This window comes from Gopherus evgoodei, chromosome 18 (assembly GCF_007399415.2).
Source record: "Gopherus evgoodei ecotype Sinaloan lineage chromosome 18, rGopEvg1_v1.p, whole genome shotgun sequence".
NCBI classification, from domain to species: Eukaryota; Metazoa; Chordata; order Testudines; family Testudinidae; genus Gopherus; species Gopherus evgoodei.
In genome coordinates, this window is record NC_044339.1 from 19510020 (window position 1) to 19530758 (window position 20739).

General features: G+C 41.4%; 2 protein-coding genes across 7 annotated transcripts in view; one reads left to right on the top strand and one right to left on the bottom strand.

Moving 5' to 3' along the window:
• Positions 1 to 13291, bottom strand: part of CEP104 (centrosomal protein 104) — a 32183-nt gene extending 18892 nt beyond the window's left edge. The window contains exons 1-9 of the mRNA XM_030537874.1: positions 13209 to 13291; positions 9391 to 9517; positions 8080 to 8253; positions 6874 to 7012; positions 5913 to 5975; positions 4836 to 4912; positions 2468 to 2636; positions 2079 to 2237; positions 1065 to 1295 (exon numbers count right to left, since the gene is read on the bottom strand). Coding sequence (XP_030393734.1) covers positions 1065 to 1295; positions 2079 to 2237; positions 2468 to 2636; positions 4836 to 4912; positions 5913 to 5975; positions 6874 to 7012; positions 8080 to 8253; positions 9391 to 9503 — 1125 coding nt within the window. The 5' untranslated portion in view covers positions 9504 to 9517; positions 13209 to 13291. The remainder of the gene's footprint in view (positions 1 to 1064; positions 1296 to 2078; positions 2238 to 2467; positions 2637 to 4835; positions 4913 to 5912; positions 5976 to 6873; positions 7013 to 8079; positions 8254 to 9390; positions 9518 to 13208) is intronic.
• Positions 13292 to 13301: 10 nt separating this feature from the next.
• DFFB (DNA fragmentation factor subunit beta) lies at positions 13302 to 20711 on the top strand. 6 transcript variants are annotated; one of them, XM_030537881.1, is made up of 8 exons: positions 13302 to 13430; positions 14957 to 15083; positions 16163 to 16351; positions 17116 to 17195; positions 17401 to 17571; positions 18791 to 18891; positions 18985 to 19037; positions 19464 to 19550. In XM_030537881.1, the coding sequence occupies exons 1-7, from the start codon at positions 13302 to 13304 to the stop codon at positions 18992 to 18994; spliced, it is 807 nt and encodes a 268-aa protein (XP_030393741.1). In that variant the 3' UTR covers positions 18995 to 19037; positions 19464 to 19550. The 6 variants fall into 6 exon arrangements, with proteins under 6 accessions (XP_030393741.1, XP_030393738.1, XP_030393735.1 ...); XM_030537878.1 differs by lacking the exon at positions 18985 to 19037 and having other exon boundaries at positions 14957 to 15014; positions 19464 to 20711; XM_030537875.1 differs by lacking the exon at positions 18985 to 19037 and having other exon boundaries at positions 13343 to 13430; positions 19464 to 20711.
• Positions 20712 to 20739: the final 28 nt, after the last annotated feature.

Here is a 20739-nt window from a genome sequence, read left to right on the forward strand (position 1 = left end):
TTCCATTTATAGCCACTCTCCAGGTATGAAGACAATGTAAACAATTCCATTATTTTACTCCAGTGTGCTGTAAAGAGATTATTGCTGCTCTTAGGGTCCAATCCAAGCCCTACTGAAGTCAATGGGAGTCTCCACTGGCTTCAGAAGAAGTTGGGCTGGCCTTATTGGTTATGTCTATATTGCAATTAGACACCTAGAGCTGGAGGGTGCATCTGACTTGGGCTTAGGCTAACAAGCTATTTAACTGCAGTGCAGATGTTCCAGCTCAGGCTGCAGCCTGCGCACAGAGGCCATCCCACCACACAGGATCCTAGAGCCTGGCTCCGGCCTGAGCCTGGATGTCTATACTGCAATGAAAAAGCCCTGCAGCCCCAGCCTTGTGAGCCCGAGTCAGCTGGCATGGGCCAACCATGGGTTTTTAATTGCAGCCTAGACATATGCTTAGTGTTTCTGGTTCCAAGAATTTTATTACGATTACAGCCTGGATTACTTTTCCTCGTGGTGCATGTGCCATCAAGCCATTACTATGTTCTTCAATCTCATTCCAGCATATTCTTTGCTGCTGTTTTGGCCATGAGCCTGGACTCACACATGATAATTCATAAAAGAGGAGTGTTATCAGATCATTAGACGAACAGGCTGACTTGTAGCCCAGGTCTAAAGTGAATCAGCAGTGTGACCTTGGACTAATCACTTAACTTCTCTTTATGTCAATTTCCCTATTTGTAAATTGGGTATAATCTTACTTAACTCAGTCTGCATGAATGTTTGTAAAGGCTTTCAAGAGTCTCTCACAAGAGATGCTAAACATTATTATTACTAGATGAACACGGATTAACAGCAGAGAAAGCCAACCTCTGATGCCATATGAGATATCAGCATAACCAAACGATGATCAGATTTCTACAGGAAGCTGCGTGTAATAAGAAAAACTTTTTCTCTGGTAGATTCCTGTAGAAATGGCCAAGAAAGGTGACTTTTGGTTGGACATGATTATATGATGATCTCTTGTAAATGTGGGAGGTCTTGAAGCAGAGAAGGCTTAGATAAACAAGATCACTTACATTTATCTTTGGAAAACCCTCTACAGAGTCTGATGGCTGAGCAACAGGAGAAGTGGAGTGTTCAGGAACAGTGGGCTCAGGGGAAGTTGTCTTGGGTGGCTTTTCTTGTGGCAAAGGCTCGGTCTTCTGTGCTTCTGTTTTCTCATGCTGGGGTGACTGCATGGGTTTCTTTTGCTGAGGGCTAACTGAATAAACCATAGGCTCAAGCGGCAATTCAGGAGGTCTTCGGATCTGAGAAAAGAAAGGGCAATTTTGTACAATACGGTTTCAGTACACTGCTTCAAAATAAAATTCTGAAAGTGAAGCTCAGTTACCACTACTGCATCAGCTGTTTTCAAATAAACACTACAACTCCACTTATAAAAATTAGTGGAAATCATGGTTCTAAATACAGGTGTCTGGCATAACAGCAAAGCAACACAAAGGAGAAGACAACGGATTATAAGCAGCCTCACCTGACTGGCAAATAATGCTTTCCAATAGCTTTCTAAGCTATAAATACACCTTAGGGTTGTGGTATGTCACTCATTTTGAACTCCAGTGGTTTGCAGTGATGCCACTAGAAGTCCTTTATGCATTTACCTTAATAACAACAAGAGGTGCTTAGAAATATGAGAAAGCCACGTGCCTTGGTTACGTTTAGGTCAGACTAAGTGATCTAATGGTCTCTTTTATCCTTGAAAATCTGTGACAAAACACGTGAGCATATCTAGTGTAACTGTGATATGTTAGTACCTTTTCATTATTATTTATAGACCATTAAGTATATATACCTGGAAAAACTAAATGAATACAGGTCAACAGCAGAGAAAGCCAACCTCTGATGCTATATGAGCAATTAACAATCCAAGTAAAAAAAGATTTAACAAAAATACTCTGACAATTATGAGTCCTATCCCATGAGTTTATTATTTTAGCTTCTCAAGCACATCTCTATTTATAATACAACTTGATAAAACCTTATGAGTCAAGCCACCATGTGTTTATTTTTATACTATGACTAGTGTTCCCTACCATCAGCTCTGGATCCAGAAGGTTGTGCAGCTCCAGTTGCTGATACACCTTCAGGCGGTACTCTTCCATCTGCTGTTTCTTCTGTTTAGCAAGATCGTAATCTTCCTTCTCTACAGCACAGCGCTTTTCTACCTCATACCGCCCGAGTCGTTCCCCAACCTGAAAAATGGTGCTTTCATGTAATTAAGGTTGGAAATCACATTCTTTTAAATGTACATAGATTCCAGCCTATAAAACTCAATTGTCCGACTCTTCATTTATTATTTTTTAAACACACCAGAGGGTGACCTGCAGCCACCACAAATGTATTTTACTGCAAAGACTGAGGACCATCTTATGGACAAATGAAAAACTCATGGATTTGTGACATAACAGTCATTAAACAGTACCTTTTGCAAGTCAGCAATAGCCTGTTTGAGTTTCTTGGCATAGTCATAACGTTCATGATGGACAGCTTCATGCTTTTTCTCATCCAGTTTACGAATTATCTGAGCAACTTCTGGATCCTGGTACATATCAAAAGCCAAATCATCCAGTGGTGAAATAGAATCAGGTTTTCTGGAGAAAAATAAAAAAAGATATTTTTGAGGTTAATCTGAAGCACCAGCTACAATATATTCCTTCTCTTTTTGCTGTGAGAAGATTAATATATATTAAAAGATGACAATTATTTTTTCTCATTCTTCAGTATACTGTGGATCTCACTTATTTTAAATGGCTCATCAAAGTCACATTTTTCCTGTTTTACTTTGAAATACAAAGTTTAGCTCTTGTAAGAGTTATTATTGAAACCAAAGGAATATTTAAGCAAATTATTTTCCATTTTACTCTACACTGAAGTTTAGTGGATATGCTATCTCCTAACTCAATGTTCTAGACCTACCACCACCGAGACTTTGATGTGATCTGTTGTTTTCAGTGACATCTATATGATTAAATTATCACATTTCTATGTAAATGAAAGAGCTCCTCTGGTCATTGAGATTTTCTAAGGAAGAAGAGCAGATGTCTGTTATAATGTTTATATATGGCTCTGAAAATTTAAAGTACTAGGTAATAGCTAATTATTACACTCCTGTTATTTCCATCATTCACCAAATCCTCCTCTTCCCAGATCCACTCTGAGGTGCTTCTTCCACCAAATGAGATAAACTGGAGAATACTGCCTCTAGCACTAGTCAATGTTGCTATGACTGCAGTGATTTTAGTAAGTAAACAATTTACCAATGTCCACAGAAAATTGCCTTTTATTCAAAAGAAAATATCTCCTACTTACAAGGGAAATTAACCACTAAAACAGCTTACCAAGGAACATGGTAGATTCTTCATCATTTAAGTCTTTAAATGACAATTGGATGTCTTTCTAAAAAATATATTCTCTAACCCAATCACAAGATAGGGGTTTGATAGCATTTCACCCAGTAATTTCTGTGTTATACAGTTCAGACTAGAATCCTCGATGATCATAATGGTTCCTTCTGACCTTAAAAATATATGAATTTATCACTGAGAATAACAGTCTCTTCTTCTAAGTGAGAGGCTAACATTTTTAAAATGAACAAAGAAAAAAAGATCCAGAAAAATAAGATTCCTGAAAACTAAAAGATTGTGTTATTCCGACAGAATGTTTTTGTGTACCAGGCATGCTCTGAAATTTCCTCCAGTTGTCACAGATAATTCAATAATCTGCTGATTATTCTGATCAAATAATGCTAGAATTGGATCAATCTGATCAGAACAAGCAGGAAGTATTATAGGCCAAAATATCAAAATCCTATGCAATAGACACAGATTGTTCATACATCCACACCACATGCAAAAACCAACGTGTGTAAATCAAGTAACTGCACACTTATTGGCATACAAACTGAGTCAGTTACTGGATCTGCATGCCCAAAAGAGGGCTTCTGTAGGAACAATTTGTATGGCTTTTGTAGAGGTTTGAAAATGTGGGCCATATAATTATGCAGCCGAAAAAGCCTAGCTGAGAAACACAGGGCTGGCTGTTGGTGGTCTCTGACAGTTACATGGCTGTTTGCTATGACAATAATATCGGTAGGAGAGTAACTCAGCAATCTAGCTAGCTTCTGGAGAGTACAGGCTAGTCTGTTAGCCAAACTACTCTCCTCGTCTGTCAGCTGATAGAACTACCACACTGGCCAAATTTGCAGTGCTGCCACATTGGCTGAATCCCTAACTTGCCGGCATGACATGCATCTGAAGAAGTGGGTATTCACCCACGAAAGCTCATGCTCCAAAACATCTGTTAGTCTATAAGGTGCCACAGGATTCTTTGCTGCTTTTACAGATCCAGACTAACACGGCTACCCCTCTGATACTTGGCATACACATTGTGATGGCAACCACACTGTAAATGTTAAAGAGGAAAATGGGATGAATGGTAGTTAAAGTTGTGCTGGTTAACAAGATGCCAAGAAGAATAGCTAGTGCTATCAATTCTGTAACAACTGCTTGGGTTCAAATTTGGCATTTAAGGAATAACAATGTTTCTGAGAAATAAGACACAAGGGTGGCTGATGAAGAAATAAGACCCAACAGAATATGACTGCACACTGTTCATTCACTAGGCATGTAAGACATAATTAAGTTAATTAAATGCCGAAGGCCAACAATAATCAGCACAATTCACAACTTGTTCTTGACACAGTTCTGGCATCTAAATTGTTTTTAGTATAGCTCAAGATGTCACTAGTTTTATTAACTCCTCTGATCCAAATCTCAGCAGAGAAGTCTTACCCGAGGTATATTCCATCTAAGGCTAGGTCATCTGGATTGTTCCCAAGGTAATGGTCAATCAGCTTCTCTCTTGAAGGCTTTGGAAGAAAAAGATTAATGTAATGTCACCAACTTTTTTGTGAAGAGGATGGAAACTATAGATTCAAACAATTAAATGTGAGACATCATGTCATTCCTTTTCCTATACGCCTCTATATTTAGACAAATAACTAAGTTGAATTAACAGTATCTTCAAACAAACTCACATATATAAAAAGGTCTCACAATGTTAGTAGAGTTTTTACTACATCTCTGACAAAATACTAGTTTTGTTTTGCACAACAGTAAAAGTAAACATGACAAAACTATTCTCTTATATGCAAATTACACTGTAATTTTGAAAATAAAACTAATTTATATTTACTGTACTATAAGAGAACAGCAGCATTTGCCTGAAACACCACACTTCATTATCAGGTGAGAATCTAGTAGGGTTAATGTTAACTAGGTTCTACTGGACAATCATTTCTGTGGATAAAGCTTATGCTCAAATAAATTTGTTAGTCTCTAAGGTGCCACAAGTTCTTCTATTCTTTTTTTGGAGATGGAAGTGACTCTTAGGATAAAGAAACGAGGGTGCGGGTTGAGCAGTCCGATCTGAAGAATAAACCCAGTCTGATGAAAAGGCTGGACCTGAAATTTGCTACCCTGTTGTTGCTCTGTTAACTCCAAATCCAGGAAGGAGGACATTTTGCATTTTACATAGTAGACTGCATGTACACATGCATGTAAAATAATCTGTGCATTTTAAAAGGCTGAAAATACAAACATACTCAGTTCCATGTTGCTATTTTGATTTACTCCTTCCAAGGGAATTTCTTTTCAAAATTACATTAAAAAGAAACAACCAAACAAAAAACAGAAAATAAGTGCATGACAGCTCTCTTTAAACAACACTAATGTAACAACAACAAGAAAAATCAAAAGGCACCTTTCATTAGGTGAAGCATATCATTATTAAGTACATGCAGCAACATTCAAAGGACAGTCTATGTTTGAGAGGGAAACTTTCTTCCATAATCATCTTTATATACTTACATTATTGCTGTCATTGCTGTAGTCTGCAGGTTCCCCAATTATATTTATTGCTACCAGAGCAACCTAAGATAGAATTAAAAAGAAATACGGATACACAAGACCATTATTACTTTACTTGTATTTATGAAGACTGGAACAACGATATAACATGCACTGAGCCACTACACAACTTGTGCTGGCACCTCTAAAATATTTTTATCACTTTCTGAAAATTATCTAGTAGTGAATTACTTAAATTCATACATTCTATGGGCCCTATGCACCCAAACATAGGTAGGCAAGAGCTTATTGTAAGCATAAGATACATATGTTTAACAATTTATTACTAAATTAGTTAAAGGTAACTTGGCTAGAAACAACATGGTGTAGTGGTCTGCTACTCCCCTTTTAGGGCGATAAGTCTGATTCATACACAGCATAACTATGCAAAGTTAGAGAGGCTGATTCTCAGTTTCTCTCATTTTGGATAGATGTGCAGTGTAACTACTTAATTCACTTACAAAAAAAATCAGATCCCAAAGCGCAGTATTGTGTTGTGCAAGATAGCAGCAGCATTCCATCTCAGAGAAAGCTGTTTGTCTTTGCTGTATTACACATTAAACACTCAGAGCTCAAAATGAAAAGAGGCATAGAAATGCACACTTGATTAATCTGTTCTGGACACACTGAATGCAGTGCTTAGATGAAAGTGTGCCAGACAAAAGCTCTCTTGATTATAACCAAATTTCTTAAGTGTAGTATAGAAACCTCTAGACCCCCTATAAATTGAAGCTAATAATTTGCACATTAAAGAAAAGAGACACCAGACTTTTAATTGACATTTTTTCTGAGAATTACTCATTCACAACAACTTCCCACTGGCAATTTTAGTTTTATAAATCAAAGCAGCATTTTGCTTCGGCAGTCTTGGACAACTGCAATACTATCTAGAGCATCAAGTCACCATTTTAATTCATCTTACCTGACTGTATAAGTTGTATCTATTGATGTAATTTTTATGGAAAGTGAGTTTTAGATACTGTCCTACTGCATCCACGTAGACTGACTTCAGCTCCCGTGCTTTGTACCCGGTCTTCTCATTGTCTGAGAGAGAGACATAACTGTAGAAGGAAAATTGAATTAAGCAGATGAAATGTGTAAAAACATGCGCAAATAGGTAAGATATATTTTGTTAATGTACAACATCCATTCAAATTAGTATTTTGATAAATTTTAAAATGGTATTGAGAACTGAAATAAGAACGCCATTTCTCTTTTTTTAAAAAGCACTCTACGGACTTGATTCAAAGTGCGCAGAAATCAACAGGAGTTTTGACACTGACTTCCAAGGGCTTTGGATCAGTCCCTATATCACTTCAGTAGAATAAGCCCCATGGCCCTGAGCCCGCATTGAGAAAACGTGTGAGGGAATCCTTGGGGCTCTACTCTGGCAGCCACACATATGGACACAATTGCAGCACTGGGGCCTATGTATTAAAAGAGTTGATGTGTTAAATATGATCAACTATTAATAGAATACCAGAGAACAGAGATGCATAAAACCACCTGAAGTTATGGCAACCACCATCCCTTTAAAACTGCAATAAAAAGGACTTTTCTATCTGAAGATATTAAAATTGAAATTATGTATTTAGATTATAAGCTCTTTGGGACACGGATCATATTTTTGTTATGTGTTAGAGGCACCTAGCACAGTGAGGTTCATAACTGGGGCTTCCAAGTGCTACCACAATACAAATAAATAATAATGACACAATACTTAATACATACTGGGCTTTGATAGATTTTTCTCCTTTCAACAACTGTGCCTGTTCCACATGCATTATTTAGAAAGATGACATGTCAGCTTGTGTACTGAGAGAGACTGGTCGATAAGTCTAGTAAGATGTCTATATCCGTGTTTAATAAAAACATAGAAATGAATGCAGCTCTCATGTGTGTTCTGAAAGCCCAGAGAAAAATTCTGACCTCAGTTGCACCCATACAATTCTAGTGACTTCAACTTTATTACTGTGGCAACCCACAGATGCAGCTGGGGGACAGAACTTCCCTTCCTGATTTGCATAACATCACATCAACATTTTACCCATGATTAATGTACCACTCCCTTCCCAAATCTTACCTCTCTGATTAAAGTGACACTAGCATTTGGCACCTTTTGACTTACCCCAGTCTGCGAAACCGCTCTGACTGATACGGTGCAAAGTACTCAGGCAGATTTTCACTAATGTAGAACTCAATTTTGCTTGAAATCATATACTGGTGAGCAAGTAATTGCAGCTTTCGAACTCGACATCTCTCCACCATCTGAAGGACGATTTCTTGTGGATACTGGCAGAGTCTGAAAGTAAAGAAAATGTTCACTAGCCATCTTCTTAAAGAGTTATCGTCAACTTGAATCACATTTTGTCTAAAAATTGTCTCTCTTATTGCTACAAGTAATCCCTAACATTCAGAGCCATGCTGGGAAGGAAGGGGGGAGGAGGGACAGCTTGCTCAGGTCCCTTGTTTGAGAGGGCTCCTAAAACCAAGTGACATTGCCGCTTGGCATGCAGGGTCATAGTGCCATCACAACAGAGGGTCAGCCAGACCAAACCTCAGTGGCTCTGCAACTCCACATTGCAGGTTGGAAAGCCCAGGCCAGGGAACCAGTCCCAGCCCTGTGAGTCAAGCTCCTACTGCGGGCTGAGTGTAGTGTGGGCTCACTCTACAATTCCCCCTGCCTTCCCTCAGTGGTAATTTTTTTAGCAGGGTGGGGGCCCTCAGTTTCAGATTTTTCCCCGGGCATCCCAAAATGTGCAGCCTTGCTAACATCACTATATAGCAAGTTAATTTTTTTTGCAGGGGGAAGGGAGGCTCTTTTTTCAATTGACTTTGTATATTTAACAGCAGTGTGTATAGACAGGTCCCCCTGCTGGCTGCATGGGCCTGTAACACAATAGAAATGGAGAGAAAAACATTAAAAAAATTAGAGAAGGCAAGTGATTGTAAACCCACAAAAATTGGCAGGGGGACTCAGAGGCAGATGTAGCGCCTAAAATCACTTTTTTTTTAATTGACTTGTTTCAAGTTAATGGTATCCCTTTTAAGAACACTCTGGAGTTTTGGGAGACAAGGGCTGCGTGAGATGAAAGACAACTGCAGAACTTGGTCCATAGTTCTCACAGCCAGTGAGGTTCTTCACCCTGCAATCTGCTTTGGGCAGCCAGAACCAGGCAGCTGACTTGATGGGATCTCACGTGGACACAGGAGTCTGCCTGGAGCAGTTCACAGGACTGGGGCTGGATTTTGTCAAACTCTTTGTGATCTTGAATGAGAGGCAACTATGCAAAATCCTGATTTTCTATCTTAGATTTCTTATTTTTTGATGTAATCAGATACCCAGAGTAGAATTATTTCCCTGTGAATTACTTATCTCTCATATTTTAGAGACACTTCAATGCTTCCTTAATATAAATAACTCTTTCACTTATAGTACCTTGATGATCTCCATCCATTGACTGTTGGTGCATGAACCATCAGTTCTTTTGCACTGAAGCCATCTTCATGTCCTGATGAACTGATAACTACGAATCCAATTTTGTGTGGCATTCTGCACAGTTGAGCTGATCAAAACAATGACTTTTTAAAATCAAGTTAATCCATTTTATAAAAGCTACAACTAAATAAGTACAACCCACTCCTGCAGTCTCTACTTAGACAAAATGTTCACTTTCATGGGAACTTTATTGAATAAATACTAGCACATCAGATTCTTAATCTAAATCCTATCAAACTTATCAAAATATTAAAGGTATTAGTTTTAGCTAACTTTACAAGCATTGTTTAATAAAGCCAATGAAAACTTCCAAACTCAGAGGGAACTTTGTACAATTTGCACAATTTCAGAATTTCCACTTTAGTAACATTGTTTTCTGTGCAGTTCCAGCTGGATTTCAGTGACCAAGTTTCCATATCCACCTGTCTGTGACAGCCCAAAAAGTTTCAGGACCAATTTAGTGAAAACATGATTTTAAGAATTCAAAGCATTTTAACCAACAGGCTTAAATGTAAAGGAAATGAGAACCAGACATTCAGAAAGCCTTTGGCGAGGTCCCTCACCAAATGCTCTTAAGTAACATAAAGAGTCATGATATAAGAGGGAACGTTCTCTCATGGATCAGCCACTGGTTAAAAGAGAAAACAAAGGGTAGAAATAAATGGTCAGTTTTCACAGTGAACAACAGTAAACAGCAGGGTCCCCTAAGGATCTGTACTGGGAACAGTGCTGTTTAACATCTTCAGAAATGATCTGGGAAAAATGGAAACAATAAGGTGACAAAGTTTGCATATGATACAAAATTAGTCAAGATAGCTAAGTCCAAAGCCGACTTTGAAGAGTTCCAAAAGGATCTCACAAAACTGGGTGACCGGGCAAGAATGAAAATCAGTGTTGATAAATTCAAAATAATGCACATTGGCAAACAATCTCCAACTACACACACAAAATGATGGGGTCTAAATTTGTTATTACCAGTCAAGAAGAGATCTTGGAATCATTACGGGTAGTTCTCTGAAAACATCTGCTAGGTGTGCAGGCAGTAAAAAAAAAAAAAAAAAAAAAGGATATTACCAACATAAGGAAAAGGATAAATAATAAAACTGAAAATATCATAATGCCACTATATAAATCCATGGTACATCCATACTTTGAATATTGCATGCAGTTCTGGTCACCTCATCTCAAAAAAAGATATATTAGAATTGGAAAAAGTACAGAGCAGTGTAACAAAAATGACTAGAGGTACTGAACAGCTTCTATATGGAGAGAGACTAAAAAGACTTGGGACTGTTCCGATTGGAAAAGAGATAATTAAGGGGGGGCATATAATAGAGATCTATAAAATCATGAATGGTGTGGAGAAAGTGATAAGGAAATGTTATTTACTCTTTCACATAAAACAAACCAGTGACCAGGCAGGGGTCACCCAATTAAATTAACAGGCAGTATATTTCAAACAAACAAAAGGAAGTACTTCTTCACACAATGCACAGTCAACCTGAGAACTCATTGCCAGGGGATGTTCTGAAGCCAAAAGTATAAGAGGGCTTAAAAAATAATTAGATAAGTTCCTGGAGGATAGCTCGATCAATGGCTATTAGCCAAGATGGTCAGGAATGCAACCCCATGCTTTGATGCAACCCCCCTAAACTCTGACTGCTAGAAGCTGGGACTGGACAACAAGGGATGGTTCACTCAGTAAATTCCCCTATTCTGACCATTCCCTCTAAAGCATCTGGCACTGGCTACTGTCAGAAGACAGGACGCTGGACTTGATTGACCATTGGTCTGACTCAGTGTGGCCATTCTTACGTAATGAAAGGAACTGGTAAGTAAGAAAAGTAAAGGTTTACCGAAATACCTCTGATATCACAGACACTCCACATAACTCAGTACTCAGTTGTTCATGAGGCAAAAGCAGAAAAAAGTGCATAGATCCCTCTGATCAAAGAGCAGCCTTCTGATCAGTGATCTTATAAAACTGAATTCATTTCACAGTGAAAAGGATACAGAGCTAACAAGTAATACGTGCTTTCCTATAACGTCTGTAAAACATATGAATCATTTCACCACGTAGAGTGATCTGCAAACAGGTTACTTGGCAACAAAATAACTTATTAGTAATGCATTAAGTTATCTTTGAAAACTGAACACATTGTAGTTTCACACAAAAAGTAGGCGTCAGGAAGGGATGGCAAGATCCCTTCTCCTGTAAAGTTCATGAACTCTGTAAAAGAAATGCTCCCTCCTAGAGTACTCTTGTGTTGCTTACAAAAAGGTCTAAAGTAGAACATCTTCAGTTCTCATCAGCATCTGTCTCAGAATTCACCACCTGTTTTAAACTCTCAAAAGCTGGTTTGTCATGCGTTGCACTCTGTTTTGAAAACTAACATAAATGGTCTATAACATCTGACAAAAAAAATGTATCATGATTAGATTAAAACCAGATATATGCAGAATCCTGGGAGTCTGTGAACCTACCACAAAAAATATTAAACAGAGTTCAACCTGACCACTTGCACTGGTGACTGGTGCAGGCTTTAACGCCACAGAACATGTTCTCTTGTTGGCTGCCCTGTGTTACTGTGGTCCACTTTCATGTGATAAGATGGTCTCCTGGGCGGAAATTCAGTTTTGCTAAACTTCTAGGCCACCTCACCATGCTTCATGCATGGAAAACAGGGCCCAGCATTAACACAGCTCACACATGCACTTTCCCATTTCTCACATTCTCTGTGTCAAGTATCAGAGGGGTAGCCATGTTAGTCTGGATCTGTAAAAGCAGCAAAAAATCCTGTGGCACCTTATAGACTAACAGACGTTTTGAAGCATGAGCTTTTATGGGTGAATACCCACTTTGTTAGATGCATGTAGTGGAAATTTCCAGGGGCAGGTATATATATGCAAGCAAGCTAGAGATAATGAGGTTAGTTCAATCAGGGAGGATAAGGCCCTGTTCTAGCAGTTGAGGTGTGAAAACCAAGGGAGGAGAAACTGGTTCTGCAATTGGCAAGCTATTCACAGTCTTTGTTTAATCCTGAGCTGATGGTGTCAAATTTGCAGATGAACTGAAGCTCAGCAGTTTCTCTTTGAAGTCTGGTCCTGAAGTTTTTCTGCTGCAGGATGGCCACCTTAAGATCTGCTATAGTGTGGCCAGGGAGGTTGAAGTGTTCTCCTACAGGTTTTTGTATATTGCCATTCCTAATGTCTGATTTGTGTCCGTTTAACCTTTTCCGTAGCGACTGTCCAGTTTGGCCGATGTACATAGCAGAGGGGCATTGCTGGCATACGATGGCGTATATTACGTTGATGGACGAGCACGTGCTCCAGCCCTCCTCTGCCCGCCCCCCCCATTGGCGCCCTTGTCGGGGAGGAGAGCTTGCTGAGAGCCTGCACAGCAGAGCGGCTAAACAGAGAAGGGGGGGGTCTCTCCAGGCCGGTCAAAGGGGAAGGGTCGGGGGGGGGGCAGGCCCCAAACGCTTGCAAAGCAAGACCTCGGTACAGATTCCGGGGGGACGTCACAGACAAATGCCTCCCCCCGCCCAGCAAGGCGAGCGAGGCCAGCAGGGAAGCGCCCGCTGTCAGGGCCGCTGAGGTAGCAGGGGCTCGGCCAGAGGCCCCAGGCCCGAGCGCGGGGCGCTGGAGGGGGGGGGGGGGGCGGGGATGGCCCTGCCCAGGCCGGCCGGGTCTGGGGGCCCCCATAGGACGGGGGAGTCGCGGGGCGGAGTCGGACAAGGACAGACGTTACCGCTCACCTCGAGCATGACAGGACCCCGAGCGGGGCAACGCTCCCCAGCCGCAGCCCTCACCGACTTCACTCCGGCTCCATCGCCAGGGCCACCGCTCTCATGGCAACCAGCCTAGTACACGCCCCCTGCGCACGCGCGGCTGCCGGGCCACATCTGCGCATGCGCCAGGCCTGCAGCTTCTGGGGGGACTGCTTCCGCCTCGGTAACTCCCGTGGCGCCCGGAGGCGGGTGTGTGTCTGTGAGCATGCGCAAACCGAATGAGAGCAGCGCGAGGGCCCGGAAGCTGCTGATGCCAGAGGCTCGGGCCCCGGTCTCGGCTGGGCCATGGCCCCGCGGCCCAAGGCCTTCAAGATCCGCGGCCTGCGCGGCCCCCAGAAGTACGGGGTGGCGGGGAGGAGCCTGCCGGAGCTGCTGCGCAAGGCGGGCAAGCTGCTGCAGGTGCGGCCTGAGCCCGCCGCAGGCGGCCCCAGCGCCTTACGGGGGAGCTGGGGTGACCGCGGCCCGGCCAGGGCCGCCTCCGCCTGAGGGCCCCCCGGAAATTGGCGGGGGCCCGGCCCCTTTGTGTGTATCGCGGTGCCTGTGGCGCCGTCACGCTGAGCGCCGCTGACAGACAGGGGCAAGGGGCAGGCGGCCCGTGGCACCTGTGCTGAAGGCGGCCGTGGCCCTGGCGCTGCCCGGCTCCTGGCCACCAGCCCGGGGGCTCTGCGTTTTAATACTGAGTGAAGCTGCTTAAAGGTTTTACAAACCTTATTTACTTTACATACAACAATAGTTTAGTGGCGGGTATATATTATAGACCAGGGGAGGCAACCTCTGGCACGTGGCTCGCCAAGGTAAGCACCCTTGTGGGCCGGTGATTTGTTTACCTGCCGCGTCGGCGGGTTCGGTGGATCGCAGCTCCCACTGGCCATGGTTCGTCGCTCCAAGCCACTGGGGGCAGCGGGAAGCGGCCCAGGCCAAGGGATGTGTTGACCGTGGCTTCCTGCTGCCCCCTTTGGCCTGGAGCGGTGAACCACGGCCAGCGGGAGCCACAATCCGCTGAACCTGCTGACGCGGCAGGTAAACAAACCGGCCCAGCCCGCCAGGGTGCTTACCCTGGCGAGCCACGTGTCAGAGGTTGCCAACCCGTTATAGACTAATAGAAAGAGACCTTCTAAAAAGATTAAAATGTATTACTGGCACGCGAAACCTTAAATTAGAGTGAATAAATGACGACTCGGCACAGGGAGGGTTTGAGCATTGGCCTACTAAACCCATGGTTGTGAGTTCAGTCCTTGAGGGGGCCATTTGGGGATTGGTCCTGCTTTGAGCAGGGGGTTGGACTAGATGATCTCCTGAGGTCTCTTCCAACCCTAATAATCTATGATTTATAAAATCAGAAGATCACTTCCTTGAAAGGTTGCCGACCCCTGCAGTAGTGTCTGAGCGTGGGGGGTAAGGGGCACATAACCACTTTGAGCAGGAGCAGGGATTATCCAGCAGCACTGATAATATTTCCCCGGAGAATCTCACACACTCTGCTTTTTGGGAGTGGAAGATCATGGTGCCAATGCGCCTTCACCCTGTCTCAGAGTGCAAAGATGCTAGCTCTGTAACAGCGAAGGCACCTGTAGGTGCTGGTAGAATCTGTATTTTTGCATTTTCAGTTAAATCTGTTAAAAGAAATAAAGTAACTTTTAAAGTTTTGTGTCCATTTTCAAACTAACTTTATTAAAGTGCAGATGTGTGCCTGTGTGTTTTCTTTTTGTGAACAGCTTTCTTTTCCTGACTGCCGGCTCTGTTTGTATGAGGATGGGACAGAACTGACTGAAGGTTACTTCCACAGCATTCCAGATAATACAGACCTTATACTACTAGCCCCAGGGGAGACCTGGCAGGGTTGTAAGTGGGAAACATTTATCAGTTTATCTTGCAACTTAAACAGTTTCACATTTCAAAACCCCAAATGGGAAGGAGTCAGAATTTGGGATTTTATCTCCATTTTTGCAACTGTTGCTCAATATGACCTTGTAAAGGCCTCCTTGTGCCTCAGTTTACCAATATGTAAAAGGAGTATGATACCATGCTAAAACTTCATTACAACCTTCTACTGTGCATTTACTAATCTGAACGACTAAAACTAAAGCTAATCTACAGCTTTCATCTTAAAATACACTTGGATGCCTTATCATTGAGTTTTTGTTCACACCCTTATTTTAAAAATATGTTCAATGGGCAGGGGCAGTTCCAGGCACCAGCATGCCAAGCACGTGCCCGGGGATGGCAAGCCACGGGGGGCGCATTGCCGGTCGCCGCGATGGCAGCAGGCAGGTTGCCTTCGGCGGCATGCCTGCGGAGGGTACGCTGGTCCCGCGGCTTCGGCGGACCTCCCGCAGACATGCCGCCGAATCCGCGGGACCGGGGACCTCCCGCAGGCAAGCCACTGAAGGCAGCCTGCCTGCTGTGCTTGGGGCAGCAAAATACCTAGAGCCGCTTCTGGCAATGGGCCACCCACTTTTTAGTGATGTGTTACTGTATTACTTAGGTAGTACTGTAAAAAGTAAACTGGAAGAAATTTCCCTCATTTTTCAGAGTTGATCACTTGGGTGGAGAAAAGCCTGGTAGGTTTTTGAACAGGTGCAGAATAAAAGTAAAGATGCCTTTTACTCACCAGGTAGTCATGTTGAAGTCAGTGGGGCTACTCAGAGCAAGGTGCTATTCAACATGAATAAGGTGCTGGGAATTTGGCCCTTTGCTCCCAGATTTCCTATGAAACACTAGAAAGTCAATACTGCAGTCTTGGATTTACTTTTCTTTTAAGATCTAAATGTTGAAAAATATCATGATACTCTTAAAATGTTTTTTATACAGCCCCAGGCAAACTTTTTATGGAACACACCAAAATCCTAGCTGAAATCACAGTTCAGACTACATAAGTGTGCCTCTCACTAGTTTAATTTTTTCTTCATTTAAAACTACAGTTGTCAGTGACATAGATCACTTCCTAAATACATTTTACACACAAAAAGATGATATTGTTGAGGCTGCACAAAAGCTGCTATCAGATGAGCAGGCTCCCAAGATACAGAAGCTTCTAGTGGATCTTATTCAAAACCTAAGTGAAAACATTTTGGCGGAAAGCAGAGAGGAAGACAGAAAGTGGTTTGAAGGTAAGTTCTGTATCAGTATGGCAGTTAAACCTCTCAGCGGTGTGATAGTTGAGATAGTTTAAAATCGTTTCCATCTTTAATTTCTGTGATTTGATCACAACATATGGTCTATGTCCTCAACTCCTCTATATTTATCAACTCTTAATTTTAAAATGACTGAACTGAAAAGGATCCTGCCATTTTTCTGGAAACACTATTGCACAGTTCAGTAGATCTGTCAGATATTCCTCTTACTTTCCTCCCATTTCTTCTACGCGTACAGTCTCTGGGCAACTCTTTTGTGTTTAGTTATTTTTGTTTTATATTCCTCTTTATGTTTAGATATCTATTCCCTTTAGATGTCACTCAATGAAAGACCCAAATAGATATAGCTTAACTATCTCCTTTTAAGCCCATCCATCTGGTACTCTAATAATTGTGTTCCTTTCTGAACACCCTTCAGTTTGTCATCTTTCTGATACAGAAGTGCCTGGCACTAAACACAGTATTTCAGGTATGGGCCATCAAGGAGTACCATTAAGAGCAATGATTGATATATGATTTATTAAGTGCAAACAACATGCTGAGCCCTATGTAAAGCCAAAATAGTAAGGCATTCTTGGTGTCCAGGGTCCTTACGCTACGAACAGGGAAGCAAAGCAAATAAACAACCATTCTCATTTCATTTCATAAAGAAAAGGAGCCAGAGGTCCAACCAAGTAAAACAACGACTTGAGAGTTTTTGTACAAGAAGCAAGTCATAAAATATTTATTATTTCTTTTAGGTGTAGAGTCTCGCTTTAAGAATAAATCAAGTTATATGAGATACAGTTGTGAAAGCAGAATACGAAGTTATATGAAAGAGGTAAAAATTGCTGTTTTGAATGTAGCTTGGTTTCAAGCTGTTATTTAAAATAAATCTTTACATTAGACCTGAACAGCTTGTTTTTTTCCCCATAAACAGCCATGGAACTATAAGTTTTAAATTTAAATCTATCGGATTTATTAAATAGATTCAGGGTGCAATAGGCACTATCTGAGCTGACATAGTGCTTTCTGTTTTCTTAAAGGTTAGCAGTTATACTTCAGCTGTTCATCCAGCAGCACAAGCAGAATATAAAAGAATAACTGACTTCATGTTGGATAAACTGAAGTCTGTTAAATATAATGGCTGTTACTTTGACAGAAGAGAGGAGGCAGTGGTCCGCCTCTGCACTACTGAGGGATGGTTCTCCTGTCAAGTAAGAAACTATTTATAAGATAAATAAGTGTGTGTAAGATATATTTTATGTGCTATGCTCATGAAAATAAATTGTAATGGGAGTTAGCACTTAAAGGCAGAATAAGCCTCAGCACTGCAAACTATTAAACCGAAGAGAAAGAACTTACCTACCTACAGTGACTGAAGGACGCTGCCAGCGTAATTTGTTCTCAGATAAAATTCTTCGGGGGTTTTACAAAATTTAAACGACTTAAAACCCACAACTGTTTGTTTTGTTTTGTTTTTTGGAGTGAAATTTTAAACATTGCAGCACTGAGTGTGAAACTGACTCATTATTTTGAGCATCCAACTTTTAAGAAGCATAAATTGTGGCAAATTACCTCTTTTAATAATCAAGGGTGTGGGTAACAACTAACTTATTTACAACATTTTGAAGTTGACAGTGTCCCATTGCTGATTATCATACTGCTGAACAAATTCAGGCCTTACTAGGGGAGGGGCGGGGCTTTCCAGGATTCTGTTTTTATTTAAGTAAAATGTCTGATTTAGGCTGACATTTCAGTTAGGTTTTCAGCAGGACATGGTGCCAACTGTTGTGTAAACAATCACACAGCTTTAAAAGAGGACTTGTTTCTTGCCCTTTATAAGCTAAAAATTGGATTTCACATCTGCTATTCTGAACCACTGATCCACAAATTGTTGTAAAACAGCAGCGGTACCAGGGGCCTCAATTCTGGCTTTCCAATCATCGTTAAAAGTTCCACCATGCTAAGAGCTGCCCCCTATTCACCTCTTACATAAGCACACATTTCACAGTCATTTCTTAGCCAGAGTTCTCGGCTGCAGCAAGTGCTGGCATGCTCTACAGCAGTGGTGGGCAACCTGGGTCCATTAGGGTAATCTGCTGGCAGGCTGCAAGACAGTGTTTACATTGACCACCCTTAGGCACTGCCGCCCGCAGCTCCCAGTGGTCGCAGTTCACTGTTGGAATGTCTACAATGATGGAATTTGAGGAAAGAGAGAACTACTTAGATACCCAATTAAATACAAGCACAAGTTAGCATACTGATATGGATTGCTTATCTGTGCAGGGAAGAACTATTAAAATTTTATCCTGTATTTCCAAAGGGAGGTTTTATCAGTGGATGGCCTTGATTCTTCCCATATCTTTTCCTATGTAACAAGTTGAATACATTTTGCTTGGTGGATACCATGCCACTGCCTTTATCTTTTGACAGGGTCCTTTTGACAGGGATTACTGCCTGTGTAAACATTCCATCAATCCTTACAGTAACAGGGAGAGCAGAATCCTCTTCAGTACATGGAATCTTGATCATATGTACGTATGAAACATTTAACCAAACATACCTGTTACACACTGTCCACCTTCAGTGTCAAACAAGTTACCACCCGGCTTGTTTTCATCTTACAGGGAAGTCTGATGGTTGGTCTGCTCATTTTATCCTAAGTCCACTGAGATGGAAGGTACTCAGATATTGCAGTGATGGGTGGCAGGATAGAGCTCTACAGTAGATACTACATTTTAGTACACACATCATTAGCTGCTCTTTCCTTACCCCTAACTTCTCTGTGTATTACAAACATACCCCCACTAGGCTCCTCAGGTGACAGTTCTCTTTAATTTCTGCCCCCACCCAAAGCTATTTCAGGTGTTATGCACTTAGAAATTACATAGGATTCTAGGGTCTATATTATTCATGCTAAGGTCCTTTCTTTAGAAGTTAAAAACCACCATCACCCCCATCCTAATATCAATGCAGAAAATTCTTACACGTGACTGAAAGGTTAGCTCCTATCACTCCTTTAGGGAATACATACATGGTTTGTTAAAAAAAAAAAAAGTTTGTTACTGTCAATAATGGGAAATGCGCCTTTCATTTTATATTGCAGAATAGAGAAGAAACGTACTATTGTCCCAACACTGGCGGAAGCTGTCAAAGAACAAGATGGAAGGGAAGTGGCCTGGGAATACTTCTATCAGTTGCTGTTTACTCTGGAAAATTTAAAACTAGTGCATATTGCTTGCCATAAGAAAACCAGCCATAATCTTACCTGTGACAAAACTAAAATATACAGAAAAAGGAAGCGTATGCGGAAGGTCTCAAAGTGACTTCCCTGAAGGTGGCTCTTTGCTGGGGTTTTCTAAACTATTTCAAAGGACACCATTTTTAATATTTCTAAAATTCGTAGTGAAAGAACATTATAGATTGATCTCTTCTTGCTAAATTCCGTAATATAGATGTGGCTGCAATCAAACCTAGTTCAAACATTTGTCATTCCACCTTTCATACACTTGGTTCCTGAGGCCCTAGTTCATTTTCCAAGCAACTTGCATAGTTTATAGAATGTGAAATGTAGTTTATATAACAGACCTTTTATACCAAGTGTCCTGGCCCTTTAGCCATAGGTACAACCTAGGCAGTTGAAGTCTCTCCCAAACCCAGTCATGTTGGCTTTTGTGTCTCACATGAAGCCAGACAGGAGTGCTGCCTGGAAATAAAGTGCAGTCTCTATAACTGATTCAATCCTGGCCAGTTTTGTAGGCATGCCAAAAATGGGAAAAGTTGTACTAATGTGGACCCCACTAAATGACTTTGAGGGAGATCTTCAAAGGGTACCTAAGGAAGTCAGCAGCATAGATCCCCTTAAAATTCATTAGGGCCTGTACTTAAACATTTAGACATTTTAGAACATTTCCCCCTCAACTGACCACAAACTGCCAGAAGGGTAAAGACTTAACATGTTCAGAGCTAGATCTGATTGAGAGATGAAAGGCTTAGTATCCCATTATCAATCCAGGCTCTGATCTCTTTCTTACATTAGAAGTGCAGGTCCAAGAAGCAAGCTCCAGCAAAGTTGAGCTATTTCTGCAAATCATTAATTTCCGAGTGCTCTGGAACAACAATGCACTTAGCTATTGCTTTCAACATTAAGTCTGTGAGGTAGTTAAGTTGGTTTACAGCTGGGCAAACAATCCCTGTGCCTCAGATTTACCAAAGGCCACCACACACTCAGTAGCAGAGCTACTCCCAGTCCTGTGTCCCAGGGATCTCTGCTCTAATCTACTAATGACTCCCATTTTTAACCTATACTATTATTTTGTGTACATATTTTCTAAAGAAACTATCAGTGGTGCTAGATTCTGTCTTTTTTTTTGGCTCATGTT

Bases quoted from the DNA above. Each gene is read 5' to 3' on its own strand.
- DFFB (XM_030537877.1), top strand. From the start codon at position 13,527: ATGGCCCCGCGGCCCAAGGCCTTCAAGATCCGCGGCCTGCGCGGCCCC. The intron at 13,641-14,956 runs GTGCGGCCTGAG...TTTTGTGAACAG, and splicing joins AGGCGGGCAAGCTGCTGCAG to CTTTCTTTTCCTGACTGCCG. The intron at 18,892-19,463 runs GTACGTATGAAA...TTTATATTGCAG, and splicing joins ACATGGAATCTTGATCATAT to AATAGAGAAGAAACGTACTA.